Source organism: Manis pentadactyla, chromosome 13 (genome assembly GCF_030020395.1).
Source record: "Manis pentadactyla isolate mManPen7 chromosome 13, mManPen7.hap1, whole genome shotgun sequence".
Taxonomy (NCBI): Eukaryota; Metazoa; Chordata; class Mammalia; order Pholidota; family Manidae; genus Manis; species Manis pentadactyla.
In genome coordinates this window covers 98,704,246-98,717,806 of record NC_080031.1, presented here as the reverse complement: position 1 = coordinate 98,717,806, position 13,561 = coordinate 98,704,246, and the positions used below count along the sequence as shown (strand labels likewise).

Sequence of the window (13,561 nt, the reverse complement as noted above, 5' to 3'; positions counted from 1 at the left end):
TGCTTTCTTCATTTTTGAAGAAACACTACATTTGGCACATCATATATTTACAGTGATTGAGCATTTGCAATGGTCTCAGTAAATGTGAGTTACCTATATGTGCTTATTTATGCCCATATACCTTTATGAGATAGGTACTATTATGAGCCCCATTTAATAGATGAGAAAACAGTTTTTAGTAATTGAATAACTTACATCACTAGAAAGTTTGTTGAACTCAGTGGAATTAAAGTGAGTCTCTAAGACTTTTGAGGTCTACAGTGTCACCTACAGGACCCGCAGCTCTAAAGGACGTCCTTGATGTGGAAAAGTTTCTGTTTGAGAGTGGTGCTGCCAACAGCATTGAATTTTGTGATGCAGGAAAATATTCATGCTGATAATATTCATCCTTCATTTCTTAAGAGTTTCTTAAAGATCTCAAAATGGACTAATATATATGTTATCATCTTTGAGCTTTAAAACAATCTCAGGACATAGGTCAGGTATTATGGTCCCATTTTATCGATGATGAAGTCAAAGCCTTGAAAGAAGTAACAGTAGGAGGAGGAGACAGGGCTTGAACCCAGGTTTTCTGACATTTAGCCGAGACTTTTTATTCCATTCTCTCTTAATACACTAATAGCAAAGCAAAACAAACAAAATCCCCAAACAAACAAACAAGTGTTAAAGGTCGCTGGTTCTCAGGGAGGTGTCTCCTGGAGGCAGAAGGGGTTCTTTCTGGGAAGCAGCCAGAGAGAGGGCTGATTTAAGTACGAAGTCTTTTGGGGAACTCTTGTTTTCCAGACAATCCAGTTGGCCAGAGCATACTACCCCTGTTTTTTCTATCTTGCTGTTTCTTTAGTGTTGCTAATGGAGAGGGGCGACTTGTCCCTGTCTTCTCGGGCTGGAGGGGTAAGGGAGAGAGTTTCCGTCTGCTTCCTTTCTTTGTCTCTTCCTGCTCATGCCCTAAAATTCCCTGGGTCCCGGGGTGCCAGCCCTGGGTGAGAAGCTGCTGCTTTCCGTGAGGAACAACTTCTGTGTTGTCCCCTCCCCACCAAATGCTGCTTCCTGGGAGGATTCTTGAAGGAATTTCAGGGGAAGGTTCCAGATGGGCAAAGCAGCAGCCTGCTTCAGAAAGAAGACCTAGATTCAAATTCTGCAGGTGCCCCAGAATGGTGAGAGATGAGAAGGTTGGGGTGGGGTGGGGTGGCTGCTTTCTGCCTTAATTTTTCTTGAGCTTCTGGTTTGTTCACCAAGCCAGCTAGATCGCACATCACTGCACTTCGGCTTGCTTGCTTTCCAAAATCCAAGTCCATCTACTTTCTGCTTTATGCATATTAGGAGGCACTTTTTCACAACCCAGAATTTTGCTTTTTTATTTCCTCCTCGTTCCCTTTGCTGTTGTTCCTCCTCCACATGTCAGCTCTTTGTCACCAAAGCTAAAGGCGGAAGGCTGAGTGTGGCTCTGGGGCAGGCGGCTGGTGCTGCTTTGCCTGGCCCTCCTGCTGAACTTGGCCCTTCTGGGCCTCAGAGCCTTGCTGTCCTGCACTTTGTCGTCGTGTGGTGACTGCTTTTTCTCTTTCCTGTGTTTTGGGTGTTGCCAACAGAAGGGGGACTCTGGTTCAGAGACTTCTTGGACCAGGAAGTGCATGTAGGGAGACTCCTGTTACTTTCCCAGCCTCCTGGCCAAGAATGAATTCCCGTCATCCAGAGAAGACTGTTCGCTTGCTTTTATTTTAAAATCTTTCGGAATGGACACTTTAAAAATAATACTCTCCAGTCTTAAATACTCTCATAGTTAGGGAGGTCTTAGGGATATTCAAGACCTAAGTCTAAGCTTTACCAAAGGCTTCTTCCTGTTGACTTATAGAGAAGCAGGATCAACTTACTTTATGATACTTGTTCCCCTTTATAAAGGATCTTACTTTAAAATTTGTTTTGTTATATACAAACATTCCTGAGCCTTAAGATGGGCAATCTTTAACTGTAGGCTCGTGATAATCATTAGGCTGGTGGGGAGCCCTTTCTGTCTAGAGAAAGATGGAAAAGATTATGTGTAAAACTTCATCTTTGAGAGTAAACTATTAAAATTCAGGGAATTTGGGTGAAGGATATATGGGAATTCCTTGGGTCTGAAATTACTTCAACAGGAAGTTAAAAATGATGAGTTTTGTAAGAAATTATTTAAGTCTTTGGTTTTTAAGAAGCTGATGAGTGTGAGAGGGGCTTCGCATGCTCTGATTTTCTTTTCCACCGTGTGGCTGCAGCAGCGTTGACATTTCAGCAACCTCCCAGGATTGGAGGAACTCTGAGCCTCATTTCAGGGGCTGGCTGACCAAGTTGGGGCAGAGCCCTCAGTGGTAACTGAGAGATGTAACCCTCTAGAATTATCTAAGAAGCCACCAGGCCATAGAGGGGCCACCAAAGAAGGAAGGGGGAAGGCCTGCAGCTTGGAGGGTAGGGAGCACAGATCCTTGTTGGAACGACGGGGCAGGGTCCTGAGAGTCCTGAGAAGGGGCAAGGTCTGGGGCGAAGGACAAAGGACCCTGTGATCTTCAGGACCCGCGGCACCAGGAATGCCAGCCCTCGGGCTGGTTCGCTTTGGTGAAGCTTCAAAACACTTTCACAGGCTGTTTCCCACAGAGCATGTGAGGGAGGCAAGACAAGCGGCTTTATCCCCATGTTACAGATGAGGATGGTGAGGCCCAGGGAGGTGATGGCTCAAGCACACAACGCACAAACGGCAATGCCAGGATTCAAATCTGTGTTCTCTTTTTGAAGTGCATATTATTTCACTGCTTCTGTATTAGCAGGATGATGGCCTGGGCACATGTCACTGTAGGAATTGTCCTTGGCATTTCCCTCTTGTGGCCCTTGTCTCTTTCTAGCTGTTCCCAATCCCCCTCCATCTTAATGGCTGTCATGGACTGTTTGTTCCCAGTGGTGGTGGGGCCAGTTGTGTTACACCACACCTGGACGGATGCTTAGTTGGGCCTCCCTGTGAAAGGTTTGACTTTGTACAAGAAAGGGTGACACCTTCTGCCGATCTTCTAATGTTGACTTCCTTCCAGAACCTCTCGAGACTTCCAGCCACGCAGCAGTTCTGGCCCACTTCTGTTTGGCTGAGCTGCAGGAGGCACCGTCCACAGTCCTGCCAGTTAGGGCCCTGAGGGGAAATGAGCTCACCAAAGTAGGCGGGTCCCAGTGAAGCTTTTCTGCAACACCAGCATCAATCTCATGAAAAATGTATGAGCTCCCGCCTCTGCCCCATTTTCATCTGTGTTGATGTTCAGGATGGAGGATCACACAGGGGGATGGATGCCTTTGCTCCAGAGTTAAAATGACTGGTTTCCCTTCAGCCAGGATGGGCCATCTTTCTCCCTGCCTCTCCGCCTCTGCGTCTTCCTCCCACCTGCTCCCAGAGCCCCCAGGGCTCCGGTCGGAATCCCACAGCGTGTCACGGCCTTGGTTCACGGAGAGGCAGGACTGTGCTGTAACTGTGTTTTCTGAACTTCTTTTTTTGGAACAGAGCAGCACTTTCCAGAGGTGATGCTGGGGGAAGAATTTCTTAGCCTAAGTCTGGACCAGGTGTGCAGCCTGATATCCAGTGACAAGCTGACGGTTTCTTCAGAAGAGAAGGTACGCACGGCCCCTTGGTGAACGGGAACCCCACGCGTCAGGTGGTCTCGGGAGGGGTGAGACCTTCTCTCTTGCAGAGAAAAAAAAGGGCTGATTTTAAAGAACTTTAAAGAAGAAATAATGGTGGTGACGACAGTGGTGACACAGCTGCCTCCATACTAGACATTGACAGCTTGCCAAGCACTCTGCCAGGTGCTTATACTCTTCAGTGCACTCACCCTTCACCATAGCCCCATGAAACAGGCATTGCTGTCATGCCCACAGTACAGATAAGGACAACGGAGTGTCAGAGTCCTTCAGCTTGTTCAGGGTCCCTCGGTCACTGCAGAGTTGGGGTTTACCTGTCACCTGGTCTTCACCACCATCCCACATGGCCTCTGTGCATATTGTTGAACATTTTGACCAGAGCAGACCTTGTGGGAATATCTATTCCAGTAGGGATTGGAATTTTTATTGATGAGGAGGCCAAGGGGATAGGAACTGCTGAAGTTAACACAGTCAGTCAGCAGCCATGCCGGCTAGAATCCAGGTCTCTTGACACCCAGTCCCCTAACTCGCTGAGCCCATACCTCTTGCTTTGCGCTGGAAGCTTGACTTCTGCCCATTGCTTCAGCTGCTCTGTGACTGCTTGCCTGCCCTTCTTCTAGGCCCTCCCTCTCACTGACTCTCTGCTTGGATGATTCTCCTGTTGTCTTCGTCTGGTTGAATTCCCAAGCAGTTCAGATTCTATTTCTACCAGGAAGAATTTCTTTACTCTAGGACATGTAACCTATTGTACTGAACATAAACGCTGGTGTTGGTCAGCAGCCTCCAAATCTCACCTCTAGTATTTACACATCAGTTACATGACCTTGGGCAGGGTACTTTGCTTTTCCATCTTGTTCCTCATTTATAAAGTGAAGATGGTAATAGAGCATATTCTGCAGGGTGGTTGTGGGGATTAAGTGGCCTAAGGTGCGTAAAATGCCCAGTGTCGTACCTGGTCCCTGGTAGGTGTTCAGTCAGTGTTAGCTGGGTTTATTATTGACCTTGCAGCTGGAATTAATTCCTTCTGCTTCTGTGTGTACTCGCCTGTTCTGCTTTTTATTTTAGCTGGTTCTGAGTTGGCCTTACCTCCTTCACTCAACTGTGGGTTCCCTGATGGTAGTGTCCACATCTTACTCATCTTTGCATCCTGAGAGGTGCTCAATATATGTTTCTTGAATTGTTCAAGTCCACTTTTAGTGCCCAGGCTTGAGGTCCTTTCCTGAGGGAATATTTAAGGAAAAGCCCTTGAAAAGGATTTTATACTGTAGATGAAACTGTGTCCAAAAGCCCAAGTCCAGAGAGTAGAGTGAAATTCATAAGCCCCTGCCTATTGTGTAAAAATTTGACCAGGAAGAAAAGCAGTTGATCATTGGAACTGTGGGCAGCCCTGAGACTTCAAAAGGATCCCCAAAAGGTGATTGGCACAACAATCTGGGTTCTCCCTGTGGCTCAGGGAGGCCTCTGCCCCCATTAACTGATGTGGAACAGCACCTCCAGGGGAAAGAATGCCTCTGGTCAGGCTGTGAGCCCCTTCCTCACCCAACCTCAGCAATGAGGAGGACCCCCTCACTTCTTGCCAAATCTGTTTAAAGTCTGCTCTGCATTACGCTGCCACAGTGGCACAATTTGAAGGAACGAACAAGTCAGTTGATTGGCTATGTGAATGCTGGGTCCATTTGGTCAGTGTTTGGGCCTGCTTGAGCATGTCTTCAAGTGTAGTTTGAGAAAATGGAAATAATCACATAGGCAGTAGAATGTGGATCGACTAGGGGGTGTTTGGGTTGAGTGGGGGACCCTGCTACCCTGAATTCATGCTGGACCATCTTGCTCTGAGATCATAGTAAGCTTTCTCAGGGGAGGGCTTACCTGTGCTTGCTGTGCCAGGGCAGGGACAGAGCTAAGTTGTTAGTAGGGAGAGGACTTATGTGTCCTGGAAACCACTTGGGCTTTGTGGACTCAGGCAGACCTGGTTCCATGTCTGGCTTGATGCTTATTGTCTGTATGACTTTGAAAAATCACTGGTCTGTTTGAACTTTAATTTCCTTATATGTAAAATGAGAATACTGAGAGTACCTCTCTTACAGAGTTGTCATGAGGATTATTAGGGGTACTGGGTATGAAGAATCAAATGCAGTTTTTGACAGGTGCTCAATAGACAACAGCTGTCCCTGTAATTATCAGCGTTCTCTATTCTGAGGCACTACTGATAATAGTAATGATATCAGTTTTGCCATTGATAATGGTCAAATAAACCATGGAGTTCATTACATCTTTCCAGAAACAAAGAAGCATGACATTAAATATAACTTAAAAATTGTCTATAGTGTTTCTTATTTATTCATATGCTTACATATGAGTTGCTTATTCTGTATAATCAGAGTTTGGAGTGTAGGTGTTTTTCATATTAACAAAGTTGTATATTATGTCTGGTTCTCAGAAGTTACGTGTAACTTCCGAGTTATGTGATGCTTTTCAGAAAGTAGATTACTATGGTCTTGATCCCTTTGATACCTTTAAGAGGCTCTATAATTTTGAGGCTTATCAAAGAATAGTGGGGTTTGGTCTGCATTTTCTCTTTGGTGAAATCCACAATTTTATTTCCCCTTAATGATCATATGCTGCTGGAAGTTGAATACCTGGAAGCTTTTGACAATTAGATATTTGTCATTTGAGTCCTAGACCTTTAGGCTTTGAAAATTCTGTGATGTGTTCAAGGAGATTTGGTGATTTCTACTCTCTTCAATTGCATTGCATATGATAGGCAATCTCTTACATGCATAATAGCTTTTTCTTTCTATATTGCATTATAGTCAACTTATTGGAGTGTATTTGAAGTAATGTCAGGAATCTTAATTTAAGCTAAAATTCATTTTCATTTAATGTTAATGTTTGCAGAAAACTCAACTGCATTGGTAATCGACCTGTATTCAGCTAAATCCACACTTGAACAGTGATATCAGCCGTATTACGACTTACTTTGTTGTCTGCAGATTTCTTTCAGCATATACTATAAAATGCAGCCAGATTTAAGACATTAAAATGTGAAAAACCTATGTATCTTAAAATAGAGGAAATATGACATTTTAATGTTAATGATGATTGTAAGTGCCAGTGGCTAGCTCAGGGCAGTTTGTGTTTTGGGTGATTGAAAGTACAGGTCTTAGTCAGAGTGGCTGTGTTTGAATCCGGTTCCGGTGGTTTAATAAGCTCAGTGCCCCGGGCAAGTGAGTCTCCCACCTGAATCTGTGTACTGTGCAGAGTCATGGACTTTGTCTCATGGCCACTGCTAGAGTGCCATTGGGTTCATGGTAGACACTAAGAAATATTGAATGAATGAGTAAAAGAACCTTTCTAAGTCTTAATTTTCTCATCTGTAAAAGGAGGTTAATGATAGTATAGTATCTGATAGGGTTGTTCTGAAGATGAAATCAGTTGATATATAGAAAGTACTTAGGATACAGAAAGTGTTCATTACTGTAAGATATGATTATTGCTGCTATTATTACTACCTATACCACTACTGTTACTACTATTAGTAACTGTTGACTGGGGCCTTTCTCTCCCCGGAGTCCATATTGGTCTGGGGGGCTCCATGACCTGGGGCTGGGTGCCCAGCAGGGGCGGAGAGTGGTAGTGGCCTCTGAGTGCTCCTCAGCATCCCCAGCCCCTCAGCCATGTCTGGGCTTCTTCCAGGGCTCAGGTACTGTTCTTCCTGCAACATCACTTGCTTTTGCCCACGCCTTACTCCTCCCATGCACTCAAACTCCCTGAGGGCCGTGAGGGCACTGCAGCCATAACTGTGTCTTGCACAGCCCCTGACACAGAGCCCTGGAGGCCCCATGGAGGCACTGAACAGATGTTCCCTGAGGGGTCCAGGGGCTAGACTCTGCTCTGAGCCAGCTGAGGTCATGGGAATAATTTTAACATTTTTCCAGAGAAAAAGGACAAATGTGGGAACTGGAGATCAGAGGAGGCATGGATCTTTGCCATTTTCTCTCTTGTTTTTCCTTCATATAGTTTTTTGTTTTATAAATCCTGTGAATTTGAGAGAGGACAAGAGGATCTGGTAGGAGTCACAGAATCTCTAGTTCTCTGGGTAAGACAGTCCGCGCCCCCACCCCAAGATAGAACGAAGATAGAGAGGAGCTAGTCTCTCCCAGTCACCAGATTCCTCTGCATGGGAGGTGTCTCGGGGTCAGAGCTGAGCTTGTGAGCAGACAGCCTGTTTATAGGATTCCACTTTGTGACCCAAAGTTTGACTCTCACCTTGGACAGACTCAGTGACCCAGGGCAGGGAAAATAACCTTCCGGGACAAGCCCCATCTGAGGAGAAGAGAGATGGCTCCTGGGTTCTTTTTGCCACTGAATTGCTGGTTATTGGGCTTTTCTCAGTCTTTGCTTTCTTAGGGGGTAAATATGTTTCTACTTATCAAGAAGTCCATGTCTTCTTATGAAACACTGTTGAGGTCTTCAGAGTGAGTACTAACGGGGAACTGGTCCACATTTTAGGTGCAGGTTAGGGAGAAATTGGTTAGGTCTCCCAAAAAATTAAGACCAGTGTCAAGTGTATATTCCAGTGGGAACTGCAGATTAGTTTCTCTTTGTGTGATCACATTTTCAATGTATTGTTGTCTCCTAACAATGGAATCAGGGACCAAATTCTGATCTCTTCTGGAAGGGACTGAGCCCTTGTCTCCCAGGATCATTAGTGTTGCATGCCCTCCTATCTGAATCCTTAGCCCCTCTAGCCAGTGGTGGGTGTGGGATGCAGGCTGGAGCTCCTTGGCCAGGGGGCTGGTCTGAGCTTGAGTACTTGCTGCCATGGCATCATCCAGTGATTGAGCAGGTACGTCCTCCTGCCTAGGCTGAGCAGCGGGCAGCCCCGCCTCACTGAGGTCAGCACTTAGAGGTGCCAACTTCTCAGCCGACACACAAGGGTCTGGCGTGGGCCCCCACCGCAGCATTGCTCTTTTACAGGAAGTGCAATTCAGTAAGCACCTGTGAGCAGAAGAATACCAAAGCGCTGTGACCAAAAATCTACCGTGACTTCCCACTGTTCTCCGGGTACATCGCACACATCTCTTTTTTTTTTTTAAGTGATGTTTATATTGAAGTAAGATCACAGAGACATGAACAAATAAAAAATGCACACCTCAGCTTTTTGCAGAGTGAAACACCCACATAACTAGCACCCAGATCGATAAAGAGAACCCCAGAGCTCCCTTCCTGTCACTGCCTTCCACCCTGAGAAGCGTAACTACTATTTTGACTTCTCATAGATAAGTTTTGCCAGTTTTTGAACTTTGTATAAATGGAATATTGGTGTGTGTGTGTGTGTGTGTGTGTGTGTGTGTATGTGTGTACCTTTGCATCTGACTTCTTTTGCCCAAAATACTATTTAGCATATCATTTCTAGTTCTCACCCCAACTTGCAGGCAGAGATTACTGTCTCCATTTTGCAGAGGAGGAAGCCAGGCTTGTTAACAGCTGCATGATTTGAAACTGATTGTGTCACCCTCTCAGGCCCCTGCTCTTTATTAATGCACATCTACCCTGACAGGGAGACAGAGGTGAGTGACACTTAGTCATTGCTATTCAAGAGCTTGCAGTCTGGTGGACAGACAGGCTGGAAAACATGTATCATCCGTATGTAGCCAAGACACATAGTTGTCTGTAATCAAAGTTCAAGGAAAGCACATTGGAGCATTTTATTCCAGATTGTTGGGTGGGTCAGGCCTCATAAAAAAGGGAATATTTGAGCTAAAACTAGGAGAATGAGAGAGTAACGTTCTGGGAAGTCATTCAGGTTGAAGGAATTGTAAGAATACAAGCATGGAGTTTGGAATAACTTATTGTACTTGGGGAAAGAGTAAGCTGTTTGATGAGAATCAAGGGTTTTTGAATGGGGGTAGTGGGAGACGAGGCTGGGAGTGGAGCTTCTGTATGTTAATGAACCTTGTGAATCTCTAAAGGAGATTTGGGGATATAGGTATGATGGGTTTCTCAGGCTCATTTGGTCCCAGAACCCCTTTACTGCAGAAATTTCCTACCCCTAGTATTCTGAGAATAGTCTGAGGCTGCCTTTCTTTGGTTGCCCCAAATAGTCTATGATTTAGTGCATCTCTTGATTTCCCTTTTGGCAGCTTGAACCATTAGAGATCTGTTAGTTTTGATTATGAGACCATCTTCAGAGGGTGTTATGTCCATGGGAGTCTGGGTTGCCCAGGGCTCGCCAGGGTAGTGCCGCTATTGGGCAGGTTGAGTGGTTTGGAAAGAGTTTTTGTATTCCTTTTTGTCCTGAGTATCCTTTATACCACCTGGACAATGTTGGTTCAAACCCCACATCTGTACGTGGTGTAATCCTGGGGTTCCAGTTTGTTGAAGATGAAGTTTTTATTTCCCAGCCCACAGGCGACGGTGAGCTTCCCTGATTCCCTTGGCAGAAGGCAGAGTTCATCTAGTCCCGGTAGACGAGTCTGCAGCTAGAGCCACACTGTCCCCAGGGAGCTTGTGGCCTAGATATTTTATCTGATAAGATACCAGTTCGAACCATTAAAGCCCGTATCTGAATTGTATGAGCCTGGGAGCCATTTTGGCCTCAGCTTCCATTCAGCTGCCAGATCTGAATTCCTTCTTATTTAAAGCACTTGATCATTTCCCTCTTGCTTCTGAGTATGGCTCAAATCTTAATTTTTTTGTAATAATCATTTTCACTTATTTGGAGCTATGGAGCAGGATTCCTTCCAAGTCGGCTCAGTCCGCCGGAAGCTAGATTGACCGGAAGGAATTTTCCATCCTTGGGTCAAGCTCAAATCTGAAGTAGTCTCTCACCTTGCAGGTATTTCTGTCAAACTGTTTTTTTTCTTTTGTTAATCCAGTCCTTTAAAAAAAATTATTTGCAGAATCATAGTGCAGACTTTTTACTGGCTGTGTGCAGTAGTGGAAGGATGAAGAACAATTTCCAGGCAAGGCAATATCATTGTTTAATTTTGTTTTTGTTGTTTGTATGAGATATTTGGCAGTGTGCTGCTGTAGAAAGAGAACCATGTACCCCAATCATTCCTGCTCTGATTAATTTATTCATTCTCTCAGTAAATATTTATTGAGCGCTTTCTATGTGGCAGATAGTGTGTTAGTCATGGGAGAGACGTTTGTGAGCAGATAAACATAAGATCCCTGCCTGCATGGAACTTAACATCACATGAGGGAGACAGATTTTATCAAATATGTACCCAAATAAATGTATGAGTCCAAACTGAAAGGTGCTATGGGGGAAATGTGCAGGGTGCTGTGGAAGTGTGCACAGAAAGCCAGTGGTTCTCCTTGTTTCTCTGTCGCCAGGTAGCTGGGTCATGTTGGCTGGACCACTTTCCCACTCTCTGCCTCCCTTTTCCCTTTCGGGGGTGACTGTAGCTCTTTCCCAGGGCCCTTATGGGTCTGAAATGAAGCAAGTACAAAAAAGAGTTCTTAAGTGCTCTGGAAAACCGTAAGATGATGATACTGTCAGAAAGAGGAGTGCCACGGGGTGGGTTTCCTAGAGTCTAGGGCGGGGTCAGACCAGGAACTCTCCTAGCCTGTGGTATGCTGGGAAGTGTTTAACAACGGGCTCTCCAAAAATATTCTGAAAGGCTTGAATCATTTGCTGATTCATTTTCTAATTTCTATGGTGTAAATATTTCCACCAAGGTTGGTTTCAAACTGATAGTGTGATTAGTCTCTTAAACTGAGTAGGGAAGAAACAGGCATGATGAGCTCCGGCTCCAGCACACCACTGCTCCCAGCTGTCCCTGGTGTTGCGTGTGGCAGCGAGGGTGGAGTATAGGTAATGTAGTTCTTGTCAAGCTTTGTTTTAAGAAACAACAGCAGAAATCTGACTGAATCGTTCTTGTGTCTAGAAGTACTATCTTCTTGATTGAAAAATCACAGCAATAATTTGGCAAATGTTATTGGCTCAATCCCTAGGACAGAAAAAGAGTATGGGGGAGATGTCTAAGGAAGACCTGTGGGGTGTAATTAGGGTTATGGGTTTAGGAATGTAGTTTCCCAGCTCAGCAGTGTGCCCAGGTTTTTCAACTAATTGTGTTTCTGAGATGGGCAATACTGCGTAATGTTAGAACCTTGGTTTTTGGCATTGGAGATGAGTTTACATCCCAGACCCGCTGCCTGGCAGTGTAACCTTGGACAAGTTGCTAACCTATCCGAGGCTTTCCTCATCTGTAAAATGTGAACAGTGATACCTACTTCACTGAGTTTTTGGTAGATTAAATACGGTCATGCATGTAAAATGCCTTGTACTATGCCTATTGTTTAATAAAGTTAGTCAAATCTTGAGTAACAAATTAGGTCCATGTGCAAGAACCTACATTTTTGTCCCTAATGCTGTCAGAATTAGTCCCCCCTCACTGCATTCTGTGTTTTGCTGTGAATCACCTGGACCTTTCCCCTAGCCAGGCCACTGCCCTGCCTATTTTAATTTGAGCACCCCCTTACTGATCCTCAGGACACATTGGGCAAGCAGGGTAAGTACCCCAGGGCTCATCACTTCACTGGCAGAGTACAAGTGCAGTCTGGCTCGCTGGCCAGGATAACCAGAGGGTCGGTTCACCTGGTGTTCTCTGGCCAAGGCTTGTGCCTACGTCAGCGGTGTGGTGAGTCCGGGACTATGAAATCTGATTTTCTCTGTCTCCTTTCCACATAGCAACCTTGTAGCACTCAAGAAAGAGTTTTTAGAGTATGAAGCAGTGAGGAAATGATGCTATTTCTTTGTTTAACAGTGAAACCCTTAGAGTGCTTTGTGGTAGCTGATTATTTCATCATGAGACCCATGAAAAATATTTTCTTCAGAGGAGGCATCACCCTGTCCCATGATTGAAGCCACACGGTCTCTGATTAGAGTTTACAGTTCAGGGATCGACACACTTTTCTTGTAAAGGCCAGATAGTAAATATTTTAGGCTTTGTGGGCCCTAAGAGTCTCAACTCAACTCTGCTGTTATGGTGCTAAAGTAGTCACAGACAAGACGTAAACAAATGCATGCGGTTGCATTCCCATAACATTTGTTTATGAAAATGGGTGTCAGGCTGAATGTGGCCTGTGGACTGTAGTCTGCCAACCACTACTGTAGACATTTGAGAGGCAGCTGGGTAAGAGCGTGAGCTGCAGTCAGGTCTGTGACCCCGGCCCTCCTCTTCTGGCTCTGGACTTGGGCAGCCACTTCGCAGGGGGTCAGAGCATCCACGTGCTGGGCTCTCGTGTGAGTCCAGGGTGACTGACTTCAGTGTTTGTGAAGAGCGGGGCACAGGGCCTGGCGTGTGCGCGGGTCTCACTGCCGCTGTTACTCGTTGCCCTCTTGACTTGCTGTGGGTACAATTGCAACATTTCCAGAATCTCTCCCTGGCCCTAGTGCATCTCCATATCAATAGGTGTTTCCAAGGGGTGGAAAGAAGTAGTCCGTTTTCATATCAATAGGTAATTACAAGGGCCAGCGAGGGCATGTCTGGACAGGAGAGGATGGGTGGCGGGTCGAGAGACCTGGGATGACTGCCTGTAAGAAATAAACAGGTTTCTCCCACTTTATTTCTCCCTTTGACTAATTTCAGTTTCAAAGGTATTTTGCCCTGGGATTCTCCCTCCAGAATTACACTTGGCCAGACGGTTGATGGGAGGGACTGTTGGGAATGATTTTAGGCACAGTGAAGGCTAAAGCTAGTTGGAAGATTAGTTGCTTGTTTATATTATTCAAGCATGAAGTCTAAGTGAAAAAATATGTGGACTTCTCTGCTGCTCAGAAGGTCACCGTTGTTGCTGAGCGCTGGGCCTTTCACAGCTGAGCAGGTAAACAGTGCGACTAAGCAGAACCAGTTAGACAAGTCAAGCCAAAAATAAAGATAAGGTTAAACATCAACTTCGTTAGACT

At 45.3% G+C, this 13,561-nt stretch overlaps 1 protein-coding gene across 9 annotated transcripts in view; it reads left to right on the top strand.

The window, feature by feature from the left end:
• Window positions 1-13,561, top strand: part of KLHL3 (kelch like family member 3) — a 133,825-nt gene that overhangs the window by 79,853 nt on the left and 40,411 nt on the right. For 8 of the 9 annotated variants that reach the window (XM_036897666.2, XM_057490903.1, XM_036897639.2 and 5 more), the window contains one exon: window positions 3,509-3,618. The exons of the other annotated variant lie outside the window; for it this stretch is intronic. In XM_036897666.2, coding sequence (XP_036753561.1) covers window positions 3,509-3,618 — 110 coding nt within the window. The remainder of the gene's footprint in view (window positions 1-3,508; window positions 3,619-13,561) is intronic. 9 annotated transcript variants of the gene reach the window in all.